This window comes from Chelonus insularis, unplaced genomic scaffold, assembly GCF_013357705.1.
Source record: "Chelonus insularis isolate UGA/USDA-ARS -01 unplaced genomic scaffold, ASM1335770v1 contig_3_pilon, whole genome shotgun sequence".
Taxonomy (NCBI): Eukaryota; Metazoa; Arthropoda; class Insecta; order Hymenoptera; family Braconidae; genus Chelonus; species Chelonus insularis.
The window spans coordinates 1,319,309-1,333,946 of record NW_023276556.1 but is presented as its reverse complement, the minus strand read 5'-3'; the positions used below and the strand labels follow the sequence as shown (position 1 = coordinate 1,333,946).

Below are 14,638 nucleotides of genomic sequence, written 5' to 3'. Positions count from 1 at the left end.
AAAATTATCGGATAGTAAAATTATTTACACAAAATAAACTTTTTCTTTCAGAAAGTGATTTTTCTATATAATTTGATGAATAATCCACCCATCAATCTAATTTCGAATAAAAATAATGGCTATCCAATTGCCTGGAGGAATGTCGAGAAAGTATCAAGCCCAACTGGACCAAGAAATGGATATAAAAAATATTGTTTTAATAAATACTCGAAGGATAAAATGAGAGATAGCATGGAAAAATAATTGGAATATTTTTTGAATATTAACAAAAAATTCCATTGGATTTCAGCAAACTATTATGGGCGAAATCGAAATCGTTATTGATATTCGTCGTTCGCACTTGCCAACGAAATACGCAATGCTAGGCACTGAACATGATCATATATAATGTACGTAGGCCAATCATGGAATGAGAAAAGAAAGCGAGTGTGTACATACTCAAATGCACAAGACTTGGATTATTTTGTTTTATACAATTATACGATAGAATAGGTAAGAAGTCACATTTATTTTCCTGTTAACAAAGTAAAGGAATAAAGTCTCTTGGTCGTGAGAGAAATGATATTCTTCGAGGTAAGACAGGTCAGAGCCACATTAAAGAGTTTATCCGTGAAACTGTCGTTATTTATTACCACTCTATTCGTGAGCATTCAAACGAAAGTTCTAGATTTCATGTCTTGTTGTTATTTTCAGATTTAACTACTTGCCTTTATGAGTTTCAAATTTCGATCTATAAAAAAGTTAAAAAAAAATAATTCCAAAATTTTATTTCTAATAATCATAGTAGTTGACTTTTATTTGTCATAAATCAGCTGGTATAAAAAGACGATGTGCTATAAAATTCATTCTAAATGGACTCTACTTATAAAAAGTAAAAAAAGAATTAAATTGACGGAATGACTTTTTCTGAAGGAAATAATAAATTTTTTTAAGGCAAAGTATTTCATAATAATATATTTTTTATTAAAAAAAATTTCATATGTTTCAAAATTTAATTGTCTACTAAATGATAAACTAAAAAAAATTATACAACGTTCATATGAACAAGTAAAAAGTTTGGAGTAAAAAAAATAGCATTATATGATGAAATAAGAAGAAATCGTTATAAACAAAAGGAAACTATTTGTTAAGTGGACAAGTAAACAACTGCAAGTCTACCTGATGAGTAATATTAATGAGAGTTTATCAAACAAGTAGAATGATCCGGAAAAAAATGAAAATGCAAACAGAATCCATTTACAGTAGATTGATACGAGAAAGTCGCTAGTCTTGTCTAGCAACATGACTTGTACGACGATTGGTATTTTTTTAAATGCAAGTTACTGTATGTAACCACATCGATAAACAAGTTTGACATCGAGAGAGAGAGTGTCAAGGGCTTGATATGAATCCCAGGAAAAAGTGAAACGTGCATTCAGTCATGTAAGAAATTTATGGTGAACGACATTGTGCTAAGTGCACTGAAAATTATGGTTTTTTGCCAGCGTATCTTTAAATTAAATGATACGTCAGTTTTGTAATATATACAGTGTCAATGGCACTTTCCAAAGAATTATCTTGATAAGAGAAGAGTGAATTAATTGATATATTAACTAGTTTACTTATATGCACTATCATTTTCAATCTTAAAGACCATGTTTGCTGTTTTATTATTCAACACTTATATGAATAGCCTAAGACGCTTGCGGAAATTCCCATGATGCTAATAATGATCCAAGATCTATGAATTATTTATTAAAAAAAATTCCAACATGATTTTGTAATACCCCTTAAAATTGTTATGGCAGTTTATTAAAGTCAAATAAAGTATTTCGAGTAATACCATCAATTTTAGTTTGAAATTTCAACATTTTAAGAATATGATATAACGGTATAATGATTTAATATTTTTTGTAATGTTTAATTAGATTTTATTATGTTTAATTATAAAACAATTGTAAATAATGAAACTGTAACGAATACTTTCTTTTATCTAATATTTGTCAAGGATAGAAAAATTATAACCAACCATGTGGATTGTTAATTCGTACGATATTATTTTCACGGTTAAAGCACACAAATTTTTTCAATTGATGGTAGAAAGAAAAGTCCTGGAGATTGCGTGAAAACTGTAAGGGTATTATATAATTTAAATGATCGCATAATAAACATCATTGTTATCATTGAAAGAATAAAAGCAAAAGTATTGTGTATACAAGTAAAAGAACACGCAGTCCTTCAGTTACGTGAGATTAATGCTCAACATGCTGAACACGCCTATGTAGAAGCTCTTCGACGTGCCTGCATAATCATACACACTCTCGCTGTCGATCCACTTTCGTCTCTAATTTCGATTGTTTAGCAATACGCAAGAATGAGAAGAGAGTGAAATATAAAAAAATATTTTAACAGAAGGAAGACCTAGTAATTCTCATAGCCTTGAACAAACTTTCACTCTTCTCTTGAGGAAGTCCTCCGGCAATTTTTCACTCCAAGCTTATGCGTGTCCTTTATATGAGGAAGTAATATCATCCGATTTAACTCACCATTACCTTTTTTTCGTTCATGATGCATGTAATGGATGATTGAATAAGGGTATTAATTCATGATTGTGTTGATGTAGAAGTTGAGCTGGAGTTAAAATAAAAATTCTAAAAGGCAGATGATAACCACGTGTTTGCGAACAACTTCCGAGTGGGAAAGTCTCAACTCTCCCACCTTGACTCTAGAGAAAGTATCGCATTAAAGGCCGTGGGTTAGTTTTGCGACCTCCAAGACCTCTCATGTCTTTTTTATCGCTTTTCTCTCTCTATCTCTTATGTATTACCGCTTTGATCAATTATACCAAGAAATACTTCCGGTAATCAACAGTCAAACATTTTATTTATACAAAAAACATTTTTTTTCAATAAGCAGTAAAAAAATAAATGTTATTAAAACATTGTTAAAAAAAACTATGTTTACATTCTAAAGTAAGATTTTATTTACAGGTAATTAAAAAATGACTAAGGGAAAAGTAAATGTCTTCCTCCGTCACATGAGGCATCATGAGTGCAAAAAAGAGATGGAGATTTCCAACACTTTATCGCCGATAACCAGGATGTTCCTCTTCATGATGTGACTCTGCTGGTACCCAAACTTTCTCCCACACTGGCTTCCAGACTTTCTTCCACGCCGGCACCTGTACATTTTTCCATACGGGTACAGTCTTACTCTTCCACTCATCCTTCCATATCTTTACTTTCTGTGAGATCCATACTTGTTTTTTCGACGGCACCCAAACTTTGACATTTTCTTCAACCCAAACAAGCTTCTTATCTGTCTGCCAAATTTGTTTCTTTACAGTTTTCCAAATTTTTTTCCATTCAGCTTTCCATTCCATCTTCTTTTGCGACTCCCACGCTTGTTTCTTTTCAGTTTTCCAGACTTTTTTCCACACTGATTTCCATACTAATTTTTTGCTAGATGCGGGAGCTGGAGCATCATAATGGTATCCATCATCTTTGGCTGGAGGTCCATAGCTATGAGATGGTGGACCATAACTGTCTGATGGTGGTCCGTAACTGTGCGAAGGCGGTCCATAAACTGGAGCTGGAATTCCCGGAGTTTCCACCCACTCTGGTACCCAAACTTGTTTCCATTCAGGGACTTGGACTTCTTTCCAAACTGGTACTTGTACGACATTCCACACAGGTTTCCAGACTTTTTTCCATGCTGGAACTTGAACTTCCTTGAACGCTGGAGTCTGTACCTCTTTCCACACGGGTTTCTTTACAGTTTTCCATGCTTCAACCTGTACTTCTTTCCAAATAGGAACTTGTACTTCTTTCCAAGCGGGTACCTGGACCTTTTTCCATTCCTGTTTCCATTCTAATTTTTTTTCTGTTTTCCAAACTTGCTTCCATTCCTCCTTCCAAGTTAATTTCTTCTTCCATTCACCGCTGGGTGCAGGGGCAGGAGCTGGATAACTATATCCTTCATCTTTCACGGCTGGGGGAGGACCGTAGGAAGGAGCTGGGGGTCCATAGACTGGAGGTGGAGGCGGTGGTGGTGGTCCATAAGAGGGAGCCGGTGCTGAAGCTGGTGGACCATATACTGGAGCAGGAGCAGATGGTGGTGGTCCATATTGAGGAGCTGGAGGTCCGTATGAAGGAGCAGGCACAGGAGGTCCATAGGATGGAGCAGGCACAGGTGCTGGTGCTCCATATGAGGGAGCTGGAGCCCCATAAGAAGGTGATGGAGCTCCATAAGTAGGTGATGGAGCACCATATGATGATGATGGCACACTTGATCCATGGCCAGATGGAGGATCTTGATACGCTGCCGGTAGAGGAGGAGGTGGTAAACCAATATCGGGAAGCGGAGCTCTAGAAAAGTAATATTAATCAATAATTATTTAATGATTAAAATTTTTTTTCTTACATTCCAAGTTTTTATTGAAGTATGAGATATAAAAACAAGTATTTAAAAGCCTAGTTTAAAGTAGAAAAAAAATCATGGAAAAGAAATTGAGGTGAAAATTTCAGAAAGATAATTTAATTACTCACTCTCTCTTTTCAACAGGACCGGCTAACGTTGATTGAGCGAAAAGCAGCAAACACTGCAACACCACCTGAAATCACAAGAAGAATAGTTCACCTGTAATATTATTGTTTACGAATTACTACGACAATCACGACTCGAATATGTGGCACCAGCTTACGATGTTTCGATAACTATAATATAATAGCAAAAAAAATGAGAATGAAAAAATCATCACACTTTCACGACACGAGTGAGTGTGCCCACGCACGATTACTATATTATTATGCACCTAATCTTATTATTATTATTATTAATCTCAGTGAATGATAATTTAATCCTTTTACAGACTAGACATGTTATCAAAACCTCGCATATAAAATTAGCTAGACAGTATATCACTAATTAATTATCACAACACTAACCAGACTAAGGCAACGCATGGTTGACGATGTTATAATCTTCGTTAATGAACTAGAAAAAAATAAAACTATTTAATCATGAAAGAAAAAAAAATCCATTCACGGAAAAATGGTCAACGCGTTTACGTCCTCTCTTTAAATCTGTGAACCCTGTTCTGGTAAATTTCGTTGGCTCTGACACCGCTTTTATAGCGAGGTGGGACTAGGCATTTGGACATGCACGTTGAATCTCTGAAAGGAGGGCCTATTCTCTATGAGACCCGCGGGCTAGGTGATGAACACTTCTTTCTAGGTGAGGTAGGGATATTATACACCAGCCTAGGTCCGGTATGTATAGAGTTATGAGCATTGAAAGAGAGTCTCAACAAGTATCCTAATGTAATAGAGGTCATTTAATTGATTTGACATGGTGGAAAAATGTCCATAGTCATGCTATGGTTCATGCAATCATATTTCCGTAATTGGAAATTAATCTAAATAAAGAAAATAAGGAAGCAAGAGCAATCAAGCTAATTTCCGATGGAGGATTCGGCCTTCTGGAGTCTTCAATTGTCACTTGATGCTTAGAGAAAGTTGGATGCGAAGCGTGCACGACAAAGAAGGCTATATATGCAATTAAAAGAATTATTCCGACGCTTTTGCTACACAAACTGCGGGTACGTAAATGTTGATTAATAATAACTTAGGTGACAATAGGAAATGAATTCCGAGGAAATAATATACAGAAAGCATCATGTGGGTAGTAGTTATGCTAGCCAGACTTGTTGCATAATTGAGCTGTTATTTCGAATCAATAAAAAAATGGAGAAATTGATAGTAGAGTTTATAAAATAAGATACAGATTAAAGAGATAAAAAAACGTCTTTAAAACTATCTTATGATTTCGCTGAAGATTCGAGTCAAATAAATATTAAAATATAAATAATTTAGCAATAGTAGAAAGTCTGATGAATCCGTTACTCGAACATCATACCTGAAAATACTGAATTTTTGAAATTATTTTCTTTATGACGGAAGACAAGTTTTTTTAATGTAACGCTTTTGAATGATAAGTTAAACTTTCTTAGCCAAATTATTTTTACACATCAAGTGGAGTTAACACATAATCTAATAGTCAATTTAGTACTTAGGAAGATGCTATGCTAACACTTTCTCTACTTTTGATTATCTACAATCGTCTAGTTTTTGCATTATTATAATTTTTAATTAGCTGTAAATTAAGTTTGGTGAGAAAATTTTTTCAATGTGTTTATTAAAGTCATTATTTTTACTAACAGTATCATTTCTGAATAATTAATTATAAATATTAGTAAAATAACACTTAAAAAAATAATAATAATAATAATAATAATAATAATAATTTTTACGCAAAAAATGTAAAAGACATGATCTCCATTTAAATGAATATTTATGTATGCTAAGTACATGTTCTAAACTAAAATATATATTTCTGGTAATAGCTTCCTTCTTCAAGATAAAAATTACTTTAATCAGGCAATTAATTTTTCTTGAATTATTTTTATCAATCGAATTATTAATTAAATTAAAAGTGAATTAATAAATTATTCAATTACATTTTCTATTTAGACACATTATAATGAAGAATTAAAGACGTATATGAAATCGGAATTCGTCTTCATTCAAATAAAAGATGTGGACTTTCTAACTCATTGAAGAATACTTATGGTGATGTCTTTCAATAATAGCTCTCACCATTTAATTATTTAATAAAATAAATTTCATATCTAGATTGTGTTTTATAATTACTACTGTCAATTTTTATTTAACTGCTTTTCGTCATCTTCATTTAATTATTAGCTCATTATCTTCTGTAATATATTGCACATAATAATTTATTTATATGTTGCAAATAATAAAACTCCAATTTCATGGCGAATAAATGAGAATGAAATTTTTCAACTATCGTTTTGCCTGGACGACGATACATCTTGAAAGTGAATGTGTGTTTAATTCACGTGTTATTGAAAAAAAATGCAAAATTGTCCATTTGAGTATGATATAATTCAGATGTATTGAACGTAAAATTTATCGTTCAGTGGCATTTAAATATTATCGTCATGATAATTATTCAATTATTATTTGCGTGACTCCTTTTACGAATGCTTTCTCATACGTTTTCATCTATGAAAAGCTGTGTTTGCTGTTTTTACATTCACCTGTGAATTTTACTAAGGCAAACTTGACCTTCGAGAGACTTTCAACAAGATATAGCATGTCTGAAATTTTTGGAACGTTCGATTTCACGAGTAAAAATTTCGTTTCATCTTTTTTCTGGTCTCATTTTTATCTTTCTCATCGATTTCACATGATGAGAAATCGCAAATAAACTGATATTCTTATGTAACTAACAGACCTGAATCTTTTCATCTTCTTAATTTAGTAGAAGAAGAGACAGGGAGCATCAATTTTACGAAAATAGCTATGACAAAATCGGAGTTATCCTAAATTCTTAGTAATAAATAATTGAAAATTAATTTGTATGTTATCATTCTAATAAGAAATAACATGTAAATGATTATACAGGTGTAATAAATACTGTTCAAATATTAATATTATCAGAACATAGTTGGAGTACACTATTTATATCAAAGTACTAAAATGACATGGATTGGTTCGTTTTCGATATTCATGATCATGATTTCTCATTGTACCAGTCAATGTGAACGAAGATGAATTGGATTTTGTTTCTAACATTTTGGCTGTCCATTTCATTGGCTTGTATAATAATTTATATTTTATGAGCAATCATTTAAATTATTTTGTAATGATCTTAAAATAAACTTTATTATGTAATTTTAATTATAATAAATTTATTATTTATAGCAGGTAGACAGGGATTTGGACCTGGAGATCAAGACTGGGGATATGTAACAGTAAGAAAGAAGGCTCACATGTTTTGGTGGCTTTTTTATTTCAACCCTCCAATAAAATCAAAAGACTTTAATGTATTCCAAAAACCATTGCTTATTTGGCTACAAGGAGGTCCTGGAGTTTCTTCAACAGGATTTGGAAATTTCGAAGAAATCGGACCACTTGATGTTCATTTCAATCCAAGAAATTCCACTTGGGTTCATTATTACAATATTTTATTCATTGATCAACCAGTGGGAACTGGATTTAGTTACGTGGATTCACGAGCAAACGATTCATCAAACAGAATATTCCCTTTACAAAATGTTCGAGATATTTTTAATTGTATCAAAAAAATATGGAAAAGATTCAAAGAATTTGAAACAATTCCTACATATATTATAGGTGAATCTTATGGAGGGAGAGTGGTAGTTAAATTAGCTCAGATGTGGTATCAGGTAATTTTTTTATTACTGTCATTTTTAATCATCAAAACGACTATATTATTTCTTATTTTTTTCAAAATAGAAACAGAACTCCGGATGGATTAAAAGTAATCTAAAAGGAATCGCTTTAGGCAATGCATGGATTTCACCAATGGATTCAATTCGTTCGTGGGCACCATATTTATTGGAAATGGTAATATGAGTTTCATTGATTTATTAGCTTTCAAATTGCATAGTTCTTTATCATGAATGAAAGAATTACGTGGGATCAATATCGTAGAATGTAACCAATTAATATTCACCATCAATTATTTGTTATTGTTATTTAATAGCTAATTAAAATTAAAAATACTAAAGTTTATTCTTTTATGCTATTTATTGCATTCATTCTACTGAACTCTGTATCTTTTGAACAGAAAAATATCTGTTTTATTCAGGGTATGATAGATACTGTGGGTTTCACAACAATAGAAGATCATGTGCGGAAAATTGTATCAGCTGTAGATGGCAAAAAGTGGATCTTAGCAAAAAAATCAATGGACAATGCAATAGATGTTATTTATACACTTACTTATGATGCTAACATATACAATATTTTAATAGAACAAAAATCAAAGAGCTGTTCACATAATAGGAATCTAAGTAGTATTGAAGAAACAAATATTGAAATACTTACTAACCTATTAAAACGTATAATAAATAACAATGTAACATCTGCTCTTGGTATCACGCATAAAAATTGGGAGGTTTTCTGCAGAGAAGTATATAATTCATACATTCGAGATTTTTTAAAACCTGTTACACATACTGGTAAGTCAGAATAATATACTGTGATAAAAATTACGATTCTACGTTTGCAAACAATAGTGATGAAATACTCAAGTGTTTATTTATGTCTGTGTGCAAATTACAACCTTCTCAAAATTCAATAATTTATATCTCTATTGAACGTCTCAAAATATTTATTATTATATAATTTTTTTTTCTAATCACAGTTGAAGATCTCTTAAATCAAACTAATCTTGAAATCGTCGTATATCACGGTCACTTAGATATGCTTGTTCCAATACATAGTACTCTCACGTGGTTGGAAAATCTCAATTGGAGATATTCATCAGAATGGTTTGATCAATTGAGAACTCCATTCAAAGTAGATGGAATAGTTCAAGGATATGTTAAAAGCTATAGGAATTTAAAAATGTATTGGATCATTCGCGCTGGACACCTGGTAAATCCTCTTTATCACTTTCAAATGATTCCATTCGATTTACACGACGGTAAACGAACTTAAGACAACTTAATTAAGTTTTAACATAAATTTAAATATTTATTTGTTACAGGTGCCGAAAGATAATCCTCACGCTGTTTTAGCTATTCTCCAAGCTATGACAGAAGCAAATTAAGTTGTAAATCTCTCGCTACTCGATGTACATAAAAACTAAATAGTGTTTGCATTTTCTTTTATGACATGAAATGTAAAAGTATTATTTACGACATGTTGAAGTACTATGTGTGTGAAATATACAGTGAAAAAGTAGATATCTTTTTCTATTTTCATCTTTATTGATTATCTATAAAAGAATGAAATACAAAAGTTAGATATTTTTTATCTAATTATAAGATCAATGACTTTGTAAATATCTTTTTAAACTTGAATTTCCCATATGATAAGCTCCACTTGTGGTTAAAATATGTTTGATTAACGATATCAATTATTTTTTATTTGCTTTAAGTTGAGTAAGTGTTTTTTTAATTATTTATATAAGGTATTCAATACAATTAAAGGTAATAAATGTGATCGATTATAGACTGGAATGTTACTTTCGTCTGTCCTAAAGTGAAGGTAAAAATGATAGCCTTCAAATGAACAGGTGAAAGTAAAATGAATCAGTTAAAATCAATTGTCTCATTAAACAAAATATTTTATGTATCTATTAGAAAATTTCCTAATATCATTATGTGAATTATGAAATATTAATTTTCTTCTATACTATTAATTCAGGTAATTGTTTTTTGACCATTCAAATATTCGTAATTGAAAACAAATTTATGTTATATAATTATAATAAGAAAATTAACAAACTATTCAATTCTGGAATTTTTTAGTAATCAATTTTCTTGATAGTTTCAAGTATTATTTAAGAAAAATATTATGACAGTAAAAACATAAAATAATGTTATTTAATTGAAAAATATGATAAAAGATAATAATCATGCTTAGTCAAGCAAAGTTAAAGATTACAATATTTAGTATATGAAAAATAAAAAATCATGTTAAATGTCGGGGTTTATCTAATCAGCATTGACAATATCCAACTGACTTCTCGCATAGATATTTTCCTCAATGGATGTTATACTCTTTATCAGAAATCTTCTCGCATATAATCAATCATTTATCACTGACTACTATTCAACTCAGTTTGATCAAGCATTGAGAAAAGTTCAATTGTCAATACAATGTCTACGTGGATCCTAGTTTTTCTGATATACTTTCTAAATGGTAAGGTAATACATTGAATAAGCTAATAATAAAAGAATTTCTGACATTGCTGTAATAATAATTTTATTAAGCTAATTTAATAATTCTATTCTTATTAACCAATAGGTCAAGTGACGGAAGTAGAGTCGAAAAAAGGTTTCGGGCGAGGAGAACAAGAATGGGGATATGTAACAGTGAGAGAGAATGCTCATATGTTTTGGTGGCTTTATTACGTAAATCCACTAGATCAATCTAAAGATTTTAATGTCTTTTCCAAACCTTTAATTATCTGGCTGCAAGGCGGTCCAGGAGCTTCTTCAACAGGATATGGAAACTTTGAAGAACTTGGCCCTCTCGATATTGATCTTAACCAAAGAAATAATACCTGGGTTAACGATTACAATGTTTTATTTATTGACAATCCAGTAGGTTCTGGGTTCAGTTATGTTGAGGATGATTCAGCATACGTAAAAAATAATTTACAAATAGCTCAAGATTTAGTAGTTTGTATTAAGCAATTTTTGGAAGTCATTCCTGAATTCAAAAATGTCTCTACGTATATTACATCAGAGTCTTATGGGGGAAAGATGGCAGCTGAATTTGCTCTTCTTTGGTATCAAGTAAATATTTATTAGATTATCATTAATGATTCATTTTACTTGTACCATTAATTGATTGATTCCTGATTTTAGGCTCAAAATAAGGGTGAAATAGTAAGCCAGTTGAAAGGTGTTGCTCTCGGTGATTCATGGATTTCACCTGTCGATTCAGTACTTTCTTGGGCTCCATATCTACTGCACACGGTATTACGTGATGAAAGATATGATACGCCTCATATTAACTTTCATAATACTTTCAATAATGTAATATAATATATACATACCTTTTCACTCTACTTATTTTTGAGTAGGGTATGATAGATACTGCAGGCTTCAAAACCATTCATAAATCTGCAGAAGCCACTCAACAAGCTATCTTATCAGGAAATTGGACTCTTGCTACTGAACTTTGGGGTATGACAGAAGTGGTCATATTCACTGTTACAGACAATATCGATTTTTATAATATTTTGAAAAAAGTTAATCCTACCAGCAAATTGGAAAAGTGTTTCAGTATTCCACAATCTTTAGAACCGTTAATAGATGATGATGTAAAATTAGCAGACTTGATGAATGGTGAAGTTAAAAAAACTCTTGGTTTAAACGTTACTTGGGGCGATCAACAGTCAAATGTTTTTTATGAACTTATGGAAGACTTCATGCGACCAGTTACAAATATAGGTATATATTTGGTATATTTATTGCTTTATAAACTTTTCATTTTTCGATTATTTTTATTTTATAGTCGAACGATTATTAAATGAAACTAGTTTGCAAGTGTTTGTATTCTCCGGACAATTGGATTTAATTGTTGCAACTCCTGGTACACTTGCTTGGGTAGAAAAATTACAATGGAAAGGTGCTGCTAAATGGCGTGATTCTCCTAGATATTCTGTTAATGTTAATCATACAATTGAAGGATATGTTAAAGAGTATGAGAATTTGAAAATGTATTGGATCAATCGAGCTGGGCATATGGTATATATTATGTTAAAACATTTTATTCCACTTATTACAAGCATTAACATTCATTTTGACATTTTTCTTAATTTCATAGGTACCAAGAGATAATCCTGATGCAACTAAAGCAATGCTTCAGGATCTAACGTCTCAGAAAATATGTAACGTTACAGATACTGATAATAATCACGTTGAAAATACGGATGATAATATTGAAAATAGTTTATCAGAAAAACCAATACCAAGAAACTTAAAAAAAAGTTTTCGAAAAAGTAAAATAATTCATCCATAGAATATATTTCTATCTAACTATGTAATTATAAAATAAATTTATTATTTTAATTAGTTTAATTTGGTCATTTTATTGGTTGATATATAACACATATTATAAATATCATTTCGTTAAAAGAAAGATGACTAAAATTATTGATGTAATATCGTGTGAATATTAATTATTGAAGTTCTTTTATATAAATATTTGTGTGAATTTAATTCATCCATTTTATATTATCTGTAATTTTATGCAAATAACAAAGATTATCTTTTTCGAATATTATTATAAAAAATAAAGCACATAAATGACATTTACCATACATCTTCGAATAAATTTTATTTAATGATTTCATTTCATTCATAAACAAGTTATATTGCAATGAATATAGATGTAAACATTCAAACGGTTAAACTGCAACACGAATTATTTTTTCGAGCAGTCTTATAGAATGCTTTAGATTGTATACTTAATCCTTCCGATTTAGAAATTAAATCATCTAATTTTTCACCTCTTTGTAATACTGCTTCAAGGGTATTGTGAAGAATAATCTTTGTTTCATCCAAGTCATTTTGCATTTTAGTTAAAGCATCAGCTTCTTGGGGATTCTGATATTTTGCTAGGTATGTATTTATTTGTGGGAAAGCACAAGTTGCTTCTTGTAATGTTGCCCATGAATCACGTGGATACTTTAATGCAAATTCATCCAATACTTTGGTAATTAGAGTATGACAAACTCTATTAGGATATTCATGATCTGATATAAGCACACCTGCTAAGCTATCACCTCTGACGTAGACATGACACATGTAATCACCTTCTTTTACACTTTGTCTGGCTGCAATTTGTGTTCTTTCGGTGATCGTTTTACTGACAAATGCCATGAATTCTTTGACACTTCCTCGTTGAAAGTATGAAAATGATTCTACTTCATATGCGCTTTTCAATAACACTGCAGATGTGTCAGTTTTATATAATATAGACAATGCAAATAACTTAACCATTGTTAAGACTTAATATTTCCTTCTACTTCTTCAATAGATTATCTGAAAAAATTAACATGAAGCTTACATTAAAAATGAATAACATAAATGAATATATTGCTATTATTACTACACAGAGAGAATTTTTTTACTGAATGGAAGTACAAAAAGTGGTAAGTCCATGTTTTAAAGTTTAGAAGTAAAAAAATTTCTATTCGATAGTAAATTTTGAGTTCATATAAGTTAACTTGATACTTAAGAGTTGTCTTAGCAAATTAATTACTTACGACAATCGAAAATTCACTGTTAAACAGAAATATTTTTATTTCTGAACTTCGAAACGTGGACTTGTTACTTTTTGTACTTACATTTAGTAAAAATATTCTCTTCGTGTAGGATATTTTTATTCACTTATTGAAAGTTTATCAGTCGGTAAATGATAAGTAGAAAGTTTATTTTGTACTGTCATAAATGTTCATTGTTCCATTTCTAACATTACAATTTCTATTAACGTTAATTAAAGTTCTACTGGCCCACTTCATATCTTCAACGTATTGGAGAAATATCAGTACTTTCAATATCTTTTTTTCACTCGAATGTCATTTTTGTCATATAAAACTTTTTTAAATGCAACACATTCGATAATAAACAATTAAAGTCACTCTACTGCTCATTTAAATAACCTCGTAGTAAATGAGTGTGAAAAGTAGGACAGTTTACTATTTTCTATTTAAGAAAAAAACAAAGAAAAACAGTATAGTTTAAATTTTGGCGGTGATTTTTCATAGGCGTGTGCGCGTTACGTTGCATTTTTAGCCTAAAAAATAATCTATCACATCTTTAATAACGTACAAATTATATTAGTGAAAATTATAAAGAATAAACTAATATTACCTTAGAATACTTTTAGAAGAGAAGAATTCGATAAATTATAATAATTTATACTTTTTAGCACACACATTCATAATCAGATGTGATTAGACGCCATTTGTCTACTGCTCACTCACGCATTCTGACAAAAAGCGCCACTTGAAATGTACTTTGTATTGAATTTCTCTCTGTAATACCAACAAATGCTGTGCGAATGTGAATGGATTTTCTAGTGCA

At 30.7% G+C, this 14,638-nt stretch overlaps 4 protein-coding genes across 4 annotated transcripts; 2 read left to right on the top strand and 2 right to left on the bottom strand.

Moving 5' to 3' along the window:
• Positions 1-2,979: 2,979 nt before the first annotated feature.
• Positions 2,980-4,980, bottom strand: LOC118068561 (pollen-specific leucine-rich repeat extensin-like protein 2). Its single transcript, XM_035086038.1, has 4 exons — positions 4,926-4,980; positions 4,527-4,591; positions 4,102-4,346; positions 2,980-4,023 (listed from the first exon to the last, which is right to left on the bottom strand). The coding sequence occupies exons 1-4, from the start codon at positions 4,941-4,943 to the stop codon at positions 3,062-3,064; spliced, it is 1,290 nt and encodes a 429-aa protein (XP_034941929.1). The 5' UTR covers positions 4,944-4,980; the 3' UTR covers positions 2,980-3,061.
• Positions 4,981-7,541: 2,561 nt separating this feature from the next.
• LOC118068300 (retinoid-inducible serine carboxypeptidase-like) lies at positions 7,542-9,335 on the top strand (the record flags this gene model as incomplete). The annotated part of the gene is made up of 5 exons (XM_035085600.1): positions 7,542-7,554; positions 7,767-8,251; positions 8,322-8,432; positions 8,677-9,049; positions 9,235-9,335. Coding segments are annotated over exons 1-5 (1,083 nt in total), but the record flags the coding sequence as incomplete, so codon positions are not given.
• A 1,224-nt stretch (positions 9,336-10,559) lies between these two features.
• Positions 10,560-12,603, top strand: LOC118068556 (retinoid-inducible serine carboxypeptidase-like). Its single transcript, XM_035086034.1, has 6 exons — positions 10,560-10,739; positions 10,845-11,338; positions 11,411-11,521; positions 11,629-11,998; positions 12,063-12,295; positions 12,375-12,603. The coding sequence occupies exons 1-6, from the start codon at positions 10,697-10,699 to the stop codon at positions 12,567-12,569; spliced, it is 1,446 nt and encodes a 481-aa protein (XP_034941925.1). The 5' UTR covers positions 10,560-10,696; the 3' UTR covers positions 12,570-12,603.
• Positions 12,604-12,638: 35 nt separating this feature from the next.
• Ykt6 (YKT6 v-SNARE) lies at positions 12,639-14,573 on the bottom strand. Its single transcript, XM_035086037.1, has 2 exons — positions 14,426-14,573; positions 12,639-13,594 (listed from the first exon to the last, which is right to left on the bottom strand). The coding sequence occupies exon 2, from the start codon at positions 13,550-13,552 to the stop codon at positions 12,950-12,952; it is 603 nt and encodes a 200-aa protein (XP_034941928.1). The 5' UTR covers positions 13,553-13,594; positions 14,426-14,573; the 3' UTR covers positions 12,639-12,949.
• Positions 14,574-14,638: the final 65 nt, after the last annotated feature.